Below are 14,065 nucleotides of genomic sequence, written 5' to 3'. Positions count from 1 at the left end.
CTATAATTATAAACGCTGCAAACTGCACTAACATACTCCAAAGGATATTCAATGCTAGTAAGATAAAAACAGAGGTTAGATTATCTTTCGCTTGCACGTTGGCAGAAAGATTCCTACATCACTGAGCCTTCCTGTTGCACAATGTGATGATGGGAGATGGGATGATATCATCCTTTGATATCAGTAAATACCACAGATACGATTGCAAAAAATCAAAAGATCAAAGAGCATGGCATTAATATCCCTCATTCCCTGCAGCAAGTCAGCAAGCATCTGATTGCCTGCAATGTACAACCAATACTGCAATCTTCCAACATGCAGAATACCAACAAATTGCAACTCTTCCCTTCATTAAAATTGTCTCTCTTGCCCAGACTCTCTACCTCTCCTTTCTCTTCAATTTTTCTGCACTCACCTGCTGACTTGCAATTATTCATGTAATCATCTCCCTAATGTAATATTTTGTGCATACAGTTAGGTACTGAAACTGCTTTTTAGGTAAATCTGCGTCAAAACAGTGGGACTCATTCAAGAAGGAAATAGGAAGAGTTACAGGGCCAACATGCTCCAGTAAAGACAAAGGGTGGGACCAACAAATCGAGGGAACCCTGGATGTCGAGGGATATACAGGTTTGGATAAAGAGAAAAAAGGAGGCTTATAGCAGAATCCGAGGGCTCAAAACAGCGGAACTGCTAGAGGAGTATAGAATGTGTAGGGGGGAACTTAAAAAGGAAATTAGGAGAGCAAAAGGGGGGGCATGAAAAAACATTGGCAGGTAAAATAAAGGAAAATCCAAAGTTATTTTACAAGTACATTGAGAGTAAGAGGATAACTAGGGAAAGAGTAGGGCTCATTAAGGACCATGGTGGTAATTTGTGTGTGGAGCTGGAAGACGTAGGTAGGGTTCTAAATGAATACTTTGTGTCGGTGTTCACAAGTGAGAGGGACGATGTGGGTATGGAAATCGGGCAGAAGGACTGTGATATAATTAAAGAAATTAGCATAGAAAGGGAAGAGGTTCTAAGAGGTCTGGCAGGCTTAAAAGTAGATAAATCTCCAGGCCCGGGTGAAATGTATCCCAGGCTGTTGAGTGAGGCAAGGGAGGAGATAGCAGGAGCACTGGCAATAATTTTCAATACCTCTCTGGCCACAGGAGAGGTGCCAAAAGACTAGAGAACAGCCAATGTGGTACCGTTATTCAAGAAGGGAGGAAGGGATAAGCCAGGGAACTACAGGCCAGTCAGTCTAACCTCAGTGGTGGGGAAACTATTGGAAGCAATTCTGAGGGACAGAATTAATCTACACTTGGAGAGGCAGGGATTAATCAAGGGCAGTCAACATGGTTTTGTTAAGGGGAGGTCATGTCTGACCAATTTGAATTTTTCAAAGAGGTGACCAGGTGTGTAGATGAGGGCAATGCATTTGATGTAGTCTACTTGGACTTCAGCAAGGCTTTTGATAAGGTCCCATATGGGAGACTGATAATGAAAGTAAGAGCCCATGAGATCCAAGGCAATTTGGCAAATTGGATCCAGAATTGGCTGAGTGGCAGGAAGCAGAGGGTGATGGTCGAGGGGTGTTTTTGTGACTGGATGCCTGTACTCATTGGGGTTCCACAGGGATTGGTGTTGGGTCCCTTGCTGTTTGTGGTATATATAAACGATTTAGGCTTGAATGTAGGAGGGTTGATCAGTAAGTTTGTGGATGACACGAAAATTGGTGGGGTGGTAAATATTGAGGAGGATAGCCTTAGATTACAGGAAGGGCTGGTCAGATGGACTGGTCAGATAGGCTGATCAGTGGCAAATGGAATTTAATCTGGATAAGTGTGATGTGATGTACTTGGGCAAGACAAACAAGGCACGGGAATACACGATGAATGGTAGGACCCTGGGAAGTACCAAGGATCAGAGGGACCTTGCTGTGCATGTCCACCGGTCCCTTAAGGTAGCAGGACAGGTAGATAAGGTGGTTAAGAAGGCATATGGGATACTTGCCTTTATTAGCTGAGGCATAGAATATAAGAGCAGGGAGGTTATGCTGGAACTGTATAAAATGCTGGTTAGGCCACAGCTAGAGTATCGTGTGCAGTTCTGGAATCCGCATTATGGGAAGGATGTGATTGCACTAGAGAGAGTGCAGAGGAGATTTACCAGGATGTTGCCTGGGCTGGAGAGTTTTAGTTATGAGGAGAGATTGGATAGACTGGGGATATTTTCCTTGGGGCAGAGGAGATTAAGGGGAGACATGATTGAGGTGTATAAAATTATGAGGGGCATAGATAGTGTAGACAGGAAGGAGCTTTTCCCCTTGGTGGAGGGATCAATAACCAGGGGGCATAGATTTAAGGTAAGGGGCAGGAGGTTTATAGGGGATGTGAGGAGGAAGTTTTTCACCCAGAGGGTGGTGGGAATCTGGAACTCACTGCCTGAAAGGATGGTAGAGGCAGATACCCTCATAACATTTAAGAAGTATTTGGATGTGCACTTGCAATGCCATGGCGTACAAGGCTATGGGCCTAGTGCTGGAAAATGGGATTATAATAGTTAGGTACTTGTTTGACCGGCACAGACTCGATGGACCGAAGGGCCTTTTTCTGTGCTGTAGTCTTCTATAACTCTATGCTCCATCCAAGGCTGGTAATATGATTTATTACTGAAACAAACAGGTCGGTTAGTGTTTCAAAGTGTCTGGCAGCCTAGATTTGATCTCTGGCTTCCAAAGTTATACATGACTGGCCTACAGTATCAAGAAAACAAACTGACGGCTTCCCCATTGCCCCATTGTTTCCACTCACCGTCAGAGGTCAAAGATCTGGAATCACAGTTTGAACATTGCCTGTTCGAACTTTCAGAGCCAAAGATGGATTATATGTCTTAGAAACTGATGAGTGAACAATAAAGCAATACCTGTTGATGTAACTCTCTGCTCCGTGTCACAGACATTTCTTTCTCCTGCAGAGTGTTTGTGTACCGCATTAATATCTGATAGTTCTCCTCCTTCAGACGAATCATTTCATCATGGTGACGATTCCAATCCACCTTAATCCTGCTCAAGTTGGCCTCAGTTGCCTTCAAACCCTTCAGCTCAGTCTTCAATTGCTGGTTTTGCTCTTCCAAGCTTTGAACTTTCTCATGCAGCCGATGTTTGTGGCATCTCTCTTCACCTAGCCACTTCTGAGCCTTCATCACTTCATTCATTAGAAACTGGATCAAACTCAAATTTCCTTTCTCAACTACAACAAAAGAATGTGAACGGAGTCAATTTTATTGTTCTTTCTTAAATGCTGATCATCCGAGCCCTTTACACCAGAGTATTCCTGTGAATCTGGCCATATACTGCAGCTCAATGACCAGAATGTCTATATGACCAATAGACGGCATGAGTGGGTTGACAGAACTGGCACCCAGGGACAACTAAAGCAAAGAAACAAGATCTTTGCAGGGATAAAAACAAAAAGCTACTGCGGATGCTGGAAATCCAAAACAAAAACAGAATTACCTCGAAAAACTCAGCAGGTCTGGCAGCATCGGTGGAGAAGAAAAGAGTTGACGTTTCGAGTCCAACATGACCCTTCAACAGAACTGAAGTATAGTTAGGAGAGAGGTGAAATATAAGCTGGTTTAAGGTGGGGGGCGGGGGGAGAGAGAAGTTGAGGGTGGGGTGGTTGTGGGGACAAGCAAGCAGTGATAGGAGCAGATAATCAAAAGATGTCACAGACAAAAGGATCAAAGAGGTGTTGAAGGTGGCTAAAATTAGCACTTTTCTTAGATAATATCACCACCTTCAACACCTCTTTGATCCTTTTGTCTGTGACATCTTTTGATTATCTGCTCCTATCACTGCTTGCTTGTCCCCACAACCACCCCACCCTCAACTTCTCTCTCCCCCCACCCCCCACCTTAAACCAGCTTATATTTCACCTCTCTCCTAACTATACTTCAGTTCTGTTGAAGGGTCATGTTGGACTCGAAATGTCAACTCTTTTCTTCTCCACCAATGCTGCCAGACCTGCTGAGTTTTTCCAGGTAATTCTGTTTTTGTTTAAGATCTTTGCAGGCCTCAGATCAAATGGTGACAATACTTAGCTTTCAGAAATACGGCTGGAAATATGATTATCATCTAAGAATCAGGTTTTCTTAGTGAGCTTACATTTCATCATTACCCTTCACTAAGGTGTTTATAACTTGCTACAGTAGCTGCAGTTTTGCCTCAGTTTGTGATGCTTACAACACTTGTTAATGTAGTTCTTACAAATATGTAGACATGATGGCTAAGGACTCATTTTAAAAATGAAAGCTAATTTGTACTATCTACAAGACTGCATTTAATGGCTAGCCAATATGTAGCCTAGGAAAACAGCTGTAATAATAGATGTATGGAGTATTATCATGATTATGCAGTGACTCTACATAATATCATGTTACCGAACATATCTTTCCATCCCATTCTCTTCAAGCTTTACATAGGACAGTTCCCTCTATGATGCCCTGATCTGCTCCTCGGAAATCCTGTTGGGAAAGCGTGCTTTATATCAAAACATGATTTTTGAATTTACTGTCTAGAAACCCCTAATTTTATTTTTTATTCATTCATGGGATGTGGGCGTCGCTAGCTTGGCCAGCATTTGTTACCCATTCCTAATTGCCCTTGTTCAGAGGGCAGTTAAGAGTCAACCACATTGCTGTGGGTCTGGAGTCACATGTAGGCCAGACCAGATAAGGATGGCAGATTTCCTTCCCTAAAGGACATTAGTGAACCAGATTGGTTTTTACAACAATCGACAATGGTTTCATGATCATCATCAGACTTTTAATTTCAGATTTTTTTTTACTGAATTCAAATTTCACCATGTGCCGTGGCGAGATTTGAACCCAGGTCCCCAGAGCATTACCCTGAGTCTCTGGATTACCAGTCCAGTGACTAGCCGCCGCCTCCCCTCATTTTTGATTTTTATAAAAAGAATAAAGTCATATTCCAGTGACTTGGGACCATAGTCAAAGATGGCTACACATTTGCATCATTTTACCTTCTAAATTCCAAAACTATTGAAATGGAGACAAACTGCCTGCAAAGCTGCACCAGGAAGAATGGCCTTGAAAGAGATGAATTGGGGTCACCTCCTATCCCATTAGCAAAGCACCCAGACAACCACCTGGGTACTCAACTGGGTGGAGACAAAACATTAGACATAATCACTTGGACAATGGGACCCTGGCAGCGAGAGGAATTCCCAGTTATGACCTAATCAAGGCTTTGTTCTATTCTTTCACGGGATGTGGGCTTCACTGGCTAGGCCAACATTTATTGCCAATCCCTAATTTCTCTTCAGAAGGTGGAGGCGAGCCGCCTTCTTGAACCGCTGCAGTCCATGTGATGTAGGTACACCCACAGTGCTACTAAAAGAAGGGAGTTCCAGGATTCTGACCCGGTGATAATGAAGGAACGGTGATATAGTTCCAAGTCAGGATGGTCCGTGGCTTGGAGGGGAACTTGATGGTGGTGGGTGTTCCCATGTGTCTGCCCTTGTCCTTTTAGGTGGTAGATGTTGTGGTTTGGAGGGTGCTGTTGAAGGAGCCTTGGTGAGTTGCTGCACTGCATCTTGTAGATGGTGCACACTGCTGCTCCTGGGCATCAGTGATAGAGGGAATTAATGTTGAAGGTTGCAGCCACTCAAGTGGGCTTCTTTGTCCTGGATGGTGTCAAGCTTCTTGAGTGCTGTTGGAGCTGCACTCATTCAGGCAAGTAGAGAGTATTCTATCACACTCCTGACCTGTGCCTTATAGATGGTGGACAGGCTTGGGGGAGTCAGGAAGTGAGTTATTTGCTGCTGAATTCACTGCTTCTGACCTGCTCTTGTAGCCGCTGTATTTATATGGCTGGTTCAATTCAGTTTCCGGTTAATGGTAATGCTCAAGATGTTGGCAATGCCAATGAATGTCAAGGGGAGATGTTTGGATTTTCTCTTGTTGGAAATGGTCATTGCCTGGCATTTATGTGGTATGAATGTTACTTACCGCTTATCAGCCCAAGCCTGGAAGTTGTGCAGGTCTTGCTGCGTATGGGCATGAACTGCTTCAGTATCTGAGGAGGAGTCACGAATGGTGCTGAACATTATGCGATCATCGGCGAACATCCCCACTTCTGACCTTACGATGGATGAAGCTGCTGAAGATGGTTGGGCCTAGGACACTACCCTGAGGAACTCCTGCAGTGATGTGATAATTGACCTCCAACAATCACAACCATCTTCCTTTGTGTTAGGTATGACCCCAATCAGTGAAAAGTTTTCCCCTTATCCCCATTGACTCCAATTTTTGCTAGGACTCCTTGATGCCATATTCAGTCAAATGCAGCCTTGATGCCAATGGCAGTCATTCTCACCTCACCTCTTGTGTGCAGCTCTTTAGTCAATACTTGGACCAAGCTGTAATGAGGCCAGGAGCTGAGTGGCCCTGAGAGAACCCAAACTGAGCATCAGTGAGCAGGTTATTGCAGAGTAAGTGCCACTTGATAGCACTTTCAACAGTTCCTTCCATCACTTTGCTGATGATTGAGAGTAGACTGATGGGTGGTAATTGGCCAGGTTGAATTTGTTCTGATAACTGGAATACACTAGCCACAACCAAATTCGGGTCACTGGGCAGTTGGAAAGGGAAGGTCATGTGACAAGCCAACCTTTTGTGTATTTAAGTGCCTGCTTTCTCTGCAGAATAGGACAAGTATCTGAGAAGCCAAAGGAACAAACCTTTGAGAGAGTTCCTTGCCCCCCCTCTCTCGCCATCCAACTAGCAAGTTGAACCTTGTCTGCTGATTTGACTATCCAGGTGCCACGTGCAGAGATTTTAAAATAATTCAACCCAGCACTGTTGTCTCCTGAGGAACAGATAAATAGCCTGTCTACTATTTTAAACTGCCTCAGCACCAAAAGCAGCAGGACTACCAAGTGAAAGCAGTAGGGCCACAGAGTTCAACCTGAAACCAGCTGAGTCACCTAACTTCAAACTCTGTATGCTCCTTTAATTTTACTGGACTCTAAATTACTTAGGCGCACTTGAATCTAGTTGCGTGTGTATGAACTTCAAGTGTGTGGCGTGCGTGCGTGTGGCGTGCATGCATGCATGTGGCATGTGTGCATGTGTGTGGTGTGAGTGCGGCATGTGTGTGGTTTGTGTGTGGCATGGGTGCATGCCTGCGTGTGACATGCATGTGTATAACGTGCATGTGGCATGTGACCTGTGCGTGTGAGAAAGTCATTTGAATGCATGGGCTGACAGAACGGCCTCTCAGGTACAACAAAGGCAAAGAAATAAAATCTTTGCAGGCCTCAAATCAAATTATGACAATATTTAGTTTTCAGAAATACAATTTTCTTTTATTCATTCACGGGATGTGGGCTTCGCTGGCTGGGCCAGCATTTATTGCCCACCCCTAGCTGCCTTTGAGAAGGTGGTGGTGAGCCACCTTCTTGAACCGCTGCATGGGAAATATGATTATCATGTAAGAATCAGATTTGCTTAATGAGCTTACGTTTCATTGTTACCCTTCGCGATGGTGTCCACAACTTGCTATGGCAGCTACAGTTTTGCCTCATTTTGTGTTGCTTATAATCCTTGTTAATGTAGTTCTTATAAGTATGTCGACATGATGACAAATGGCTAATTTTAAAAATGAAAGTCAATTTGCTCTTTCTATTAGACTGCATTTAATGCCTAGCCTATATGCAGCCTAGGAAAACAGCTGTATTGACAGAAGTATAGAATATTATCACTAATAATGTGATACCATTTGCATTATTCAAATAGTTTTATTATTCTAACTTAGACTGGATTAAGTACAATAAAATGAGTTTTTAAATAAAACTCAATAAAACCAGCCTGATCGTGTCTTTTATGGTCACATCATGAAAACAGAAACATTCCTGGAATTGGCGTATATCCATTTTAAAACAATACCTGCTGCGGTCAAATGAGAAGGAAAAGAAGGAAACCATTCAACATCTCATCACCTGTTTGTAACAACCCCAAAACCCCCTTTGCATAGAATAACAGGAAGTTCACCAGTTGCCCTTTAACCCCCCTCCCTTCCAGGGCCCAAAACACTCTTTGCAGGTGAAATGGCGATTCACCTGTGCTCCTTTCAATTTGGTATATGGTATTCGCTACTTACGAATTGTCTTCTCTACACTGGGGAGACCCAACGCAGGTTGGGTGGCCTCTTTGTGGAACACCCTGCCTTCTATTTTAATTCTCTGCTCCATTCCCACTCTGACACTCTGTTCTCAGCCTCTTACGCTGCTCCAATTAAGCTCAACATGAGGTTGAGGGATGGCACCTCATCTTTTGATTAGGTACTTTGCAGCCTTCTGGACTCAACACCGAGTTTAAAAACTTCAAACCATAACCTCTGCCCCCATTTTTTCAGGCAGCAGTGGTTGGTAATGATTCTGCTATTGCCATTCATGCCCCCTTTAGACCCATCTTTCGTTTCTTTACTTGTCCCATCACCATCTCCTTTTGCCTTGCACCATCATCTCTTTAAACACTTAATCTCTCCTGCCTTCCACCCTATCACAGACTTTTCCTTTTGTTCATCTCTCACCTTTCCCAGCCTCGGTACTTGTTTAAAACCTGTTATATTTCTAACTCTTCCCAGTTCAGATTAAAGGTCTTTGACCTCAAATTTTATCTCTGTTGCTCTCCCCACTCTTGTTGTCTGACCAGCTGAGTATTTCCAGCACCTTCTGTTTTTAATATAATTTAGGTGCTTTTAAGTAACCTAATTAAAACTTTGAAAAAGTGTCAAGATGGGATGTAAATACAAACACACTTGTGAAAAGATGATGATTAATTTGCTTTGTTGACAGAACAATTAATTACAAGAAACCAAGCAGTAAAGAGGGGAGTATATTCATGTCATGTAAAGAAAGGAAAGGAAGGATATACTTTTTTAAACTTGCAAATACAAGTGAAAGAGGTTATCCAGAAATGATCAAAATTAGAGTTATTCTTATGAAAATATAATCTTTTGAATAGATTCTATGAGCACCAAAATTAAGACCTTTCGCCCCCTCCTTTTTCCTGGCTATATTCTTCCATCCCTGAGCAATTAAGATTAGAAGGCTGGTATAGTCTTTTTCCAGGTCTACATGTGATTCCCAGTTTGTTGAGCTAGTTGAGTTTAGCCAGGCAGCATTAAAAACGCTTTAATATAAAAACAAAAAACTGCGGATGCTGGAAATCCAAAACAAAAATAAAAATCAAAATACCTGGAAAAACTCAGCAGGTCTGGCAGCATCTGCGGAGAGGAACACAGTTAATGTTTCGAATCCGTATGACTCTTCAACTCTTAGTTCTGTTGAAGAGTCATGCGGACTCGAAACGTTAACTGTGTTCCTCTCCGCAGATGCTGCCAGACCTGCTGAGTTTTTCCAGGTATTTTGATTTTTATTTTTGTTTTTAAAACGCTTTAATTGGTCTCAATGGAGCGAAATTCTGCTGGGAGTTCCCACTCCTGATTGCTATTCAGTGACTTCTGATAAAAAGTTAATGTGTGTGTGTGTGTATTCTGGGCGAGAGCGGAATTTGGCTCATTAATAATGCTTTTCTCAGTTAAATAGCCTGCCGACCCATTGTCTAAGCTGAAAAATGGAGAATGGTCACTTAAAACCATACCTCAGCAAGAGTTAATGCCTTCAGTAAAAGAAACTGGGGAAAGGGGAGAAAATAAATATCTCAAAGTGAGCCTTTGCATTCTAAAAAGGGACAACTATTATAAAGAAGTACAGAGAGGTTCTTGGTGCAGTTTTATAAACAGCTTACTAAGCTGGCCCATCAATAGTGCACCCTCATCTTCAGGCTGTTTTTCGAGATGTTTTGTCAGCCAGCAGGGAAATTGTTTGCAAATGGTGCATTCTTTGTGAGAAGGGATTCAAATCTGGTGAAATATTTCCATGAGCAAGCATGTTTTCTAAAATGCTGGAGTAATGCAAGGTACCTGCAGGTGGCAGTATGAGCGTGTGCATGCAGCCCTGTCAGTCCTACTAGTGCAGGCACTGTAACGGGATTACCCACAAAGTACAGAGCATAACCAATTGCTTATCAGTCAGAAAAAGGCGCTCAGCCTAATTGCTGAAACGTAAAGCCTGATACTGCCCCCAAGATTTCTCAGTTGAACCATGTTTTGAATTTTTCAATAAACTTCCGAGCTCTGGGGCATTGTAACTGGGGGTACCCCAAAGGTGCACTGGGAAACCCTCCCTGGAGACCCCCAGGTAAGGATTGCATGGTAATTGCCTGGGCAGTTCAAACTTTTGTTGTGCAATCTCCCTGCAATGGGAGCCATCCGAAAGTTTGATATAAACCGCAAACTTTGGATGGTTTCGACTGCCTTACAGTAATAGTTACCCAGAAAAAGTTAGAAGAATTAAAACCACTTCTAACCTCTGCTTAACTATAGTACTGGCCATTCCACCTCCCCCCTGACCCCCCCACGGCACTACCCCCACCCCCCCACTAAACCCCCACCTCCTGCAGGACTCCCCTCCACTCCACAAATCTCCCATGGGACCCCCCGACTGCCCTCCCCTCCCCACCGACCAACCCCCACTGACCACCCGACCTCACACACCACCTGACCCCCTGAAAACGCCCCCAACCCCTCATCCTCCAATTCTACCCACTTAACTTACAAACTTACTTTCTCCCTGCCTTCTCAAAGTGCCGAACCTCTAAACTCACCTGCTTTACGGCAGGTAGTGCTGTAAAAAAAGGGGCATGGCTTCCTCACCTGCGACTCACCTGCCCTCGACACAGGGTCTCTGGAACCCGCTGCACTATATTGTTCTCGGCCAGCCTGAGCCAGAAGGTTGGGTGAGAAAGGAGTAGCTTTATTTCCAGATAACTAGGTAGGAGCAGAGTGGGGGAGTCCAACTCTGATTGCCATTCCGTGGAAGTTACGGGACATTATATAGTACCCACCTACACTGAGTGTTAGAATTCCCCCCCCAAATCCTTTGCTTACTTGAATAGAATCTATCTGCTTACAACAACATGAAATAATACTCAGCTCCTGAATGCATTTGTATTTTCGCACAACGTTGTGTGATTATTTGTTTGTCCTTTATAAATAAAGCAAATAATTAAGATTTTGGATTAAAACAAATAGCTGAGTAAAACTATGGTCTTATTGAGCGCAAAGCCTTGCAGTGCCAGGTATTGGCACTGGATTCAAAAGCAGACAGCAGAATTGCTCATTTCAGCTGAGTCATTATTGCAAAATGCCATATGGATGCATGGTACTCCCACAAAAAAAGTGACTTGCATTTATATAGCACTTTTCACAATCGCCAGACATCTCAAAGCCTTTACAGCCAATGAAGTACTCACTGTTATAATGTAGGAAGCACAGCAGCTAATTTGTACATGGCAAACTCCCATAAAAAGCATTATGGTAATGACCAGATAATCTGTTCTTTTGTGATTTAATTGAGGGATAAATATTGGACACGAGGGATAACTCCCCTGCTCTTCGAAATAGTGCCATGGGATCATTTACATCCACCTTAGCAAGCAGATGGGGCCTCAGTTTAACATCTCATCTGAAAGTCAGCGCCGTTGCCATCGCAGTGTTTCCTCAGTACTGCACTGTAGTGTCAGCCTTGATTTTTGTATTCATGACCTTGAGTGGGACTTGAACCAGGAACTTTGTGACTCAGGGTCAACAGTGTCACCAACTAAGCCTGGTTGACACTAACAGTCAGATAAGAGAGGAGAGACACACACACACACAATCACATACAGAACAATTCTTATGCTGGTTCAGAAAAATGTCAATGGAAATCTAAGAGAAGACCATAATACCCTCTCACAGTTAGTGCAGGGCCTGATTGCAAGGGTGGGCAATGGGAACAATTAACATGATAAAGAGGAATGTGCTTTAAAAATGAACCTTACCGAGTATGCTGCTACAATCCCTGGTAGGTTCCTTCCCAGTTATTAATGTATAAATTTCAGGGTTATAAAACCCTAAAGACTCCAGAAAGGCAACACCTCCTTTCTTTCCCCGAGTCCTTAAGAGATCGAGCATATACCCTGGAGATAAAAAATAACACATTAATGGTCTTAATGCTAATTAATTAATTTTCTCACTAGTGATTGGTTTAAGGATCAATGTTCAGAAATAATAAAAATAAGCCTAAAAATCAAACTGTATAATTTCAGATGATTTGACTGCCCCCGCCATAGATCAGTGATTTCTCTCCCATTAGTTAGCTGATCTGAAGAAAGGCCAATGGTAAAGGCACTATAATTAATCCCAATGTTTGCGGTTTAGGAAGGGGAAATTGGTGTTCTGTTCCTGACTGGTTTCCGATGATACCTGATGGAACATTCTGTGAATTTAGAGCATAAAACCTAGAATGAGAAACGGTCATTCAGCCTTCCCATCACAGAAATCTGTTAAATCTGGGATTGACAACCAAAATTCTGCAGAACGTGCAATAAAGCCACAGGATACAAGCAGGTCTCTGTTGTTTCATCAGAGCCAGAATGCGCGGCTGGAAGAGCAGAACGTTACAAATAAGACTTTCTCCTACAACCTTGCAACAAGAGGATCAGATTGTGCACTGGGTAAACAAAGGCCTTTCACATCTGGGGCCTACGTTTAAATCCAGCTCAGACTGTGTATTAGCTGCAAGACTCCACGCGGAATGAGATTTTTGGCAGTCTCAAAGCAGAACATAATTGGCTGCAACTTGCACTAAATTACCAGTTGCACTCAGAGAAACTGAAGGATGGCTGACATGAAAAGTGCCTCACTAATGTATCCAACTATGCTACATCTAACCCAAAAGTGCTTGATGAAATGGAAAGTATTCTGCTTTCTCCAATAAAAAAAAGGCCACAGCAGCACAATTTTCAGAAATGTACACTCACCAGTTCTCATACACCGGTGTTTAAGGTGAGGGGCAAAAAGAATTTCTTCCTCGTCTGTCTCCCCAATTACATGGCACTGACGCAGAAAGGGTGTGATGTGGCAGGGCCGGACGTTGTTGGTGATAATGTGGCGTTGGCTTTCAATCAGCTCCCATATGGATTCCTCATCTAGGTCCTTTATTTCCTTGCCATCTGAGGCCACTACATCCATGATGAATCAAGGCTAGGAAAGGGGCAGTTAAAGATTATATACATACAAACACATATACAGTAATTATATATTTCATCTGGCATGTGAAGCGTGGATTTCATTTAAAACTTATCATAATGATCTGTTACTGTTGGAGGCAGTGCTGTGATTGCTATTTTCAAGATTAAAGGTATTACACTGTATGACATATAATAGCTGCAATTGGATAAATACAATATATAATCTGGCTACTGGATTCCCACAAATTTCTCAAAACGCTTTCTGAATATTTTTTAGCTGCAACTTTTTTCCTTAGTCACTGAAATTACTAATATCTAAAATAGAGAGTTAAACAAAACAAAAACTTTAAAAATGTTACATATTTCACAATAACATGATCAAAAGTAGCCATTGTATTTTGTGTCCTTTAATGCTTTTGTTAAAGTTTTTACTTGAAGATTTCAGCATCTTCTGAAAGCCTGGCTTAGACATTCATTGGGCATGCTGATACCTGCACCGAAGGTCTGATTTTTAAAAATTCCTTCATGGGATGTGGGCATTGTTGGCAAGGCCAGCATTTGCTGCCCATCCCTAATTGCCCTTGAACTGAGTGGCTTGCTAGGCCTTTTCAGAGGGCAGTTAAGGGTCACACCACATTGCTGTGGGTCTGGAGTCACATGTAGGCCAGACCAGGTAAGGATGGCAGATTTCCTTCCATAAAGGGCTTCAGTGAACTAGATGGGTTTTTATCACCATCAATGATAGTTGTAATGGTCACCATTACTGAGGCTAGCTTTATAGAACCATAGAACACTACAGCACAGAAAACAGGCCATTCGGCCCTTCTAGTCTATGCCGAAATATTATTCCGCTAGTCCCATTGACCTGCACCTAGTCCATAACCCTCCAGACCTCTCCCATCCATGTACCTATCCAATT

At 42.9% G+C, this 14,065-nt stretch overlaps 1 protein-coding gene across 4 annotated transcripts in view; it reads right to left on the bottom strand.

Moving 5' to 3' along the window:
* card14 (caspase recruitment domain family, member 14) overlaps window positions 1-14,065 on the bottom strand; it is a 107,457-nt gene that overhangs the window by 44,257 nt on the left and 49,135 nt on the right. For all 4 annotated transcript variants that reach the window (XM_078571058.1, XM_078571056.1, XM_078571060.1 and 1 more), the window contains 3 exons: window positions 12,937-13,159; window positions 11,956-12,093; window positions 2,911-3,236 (listed from right to left, as the gene is read on the bottom strand). In XM_078571058.1, coding sequence (XP_078427184.1) covers window positions 2,911-3,236; window positions 11,956-12,093; window positions 12,937-13,147 — 675 coding nt within the window. In that variant the 5' untranslated portion in view covers window positions 13,148-13,159. The remainder of the gene's footprint in view (window positions 1-2,910; window positions 3,237-11,955; window positions 12,094-12,936; window positions 13,160-14,065) is intronic.

This window comes from Cetorhinus maximus, chromosome 24 (assembly GCF_964194155.1).
Source record: "Cetorhinus maximus chromosome 24, sCetMax3.hap1.1, whole genome shotgun sequence".
NCBI lineage: Eukaryota > Metazoa > Chordata > Chondrichthyes > Lamniformes > Cetorhinidae > Cetorhinus > Cetorhinus maximus.
Note: the sequence above shows the minus strand (reverse complement) of the source record. Positions and strands in the feature narration are given on the sequence as shown.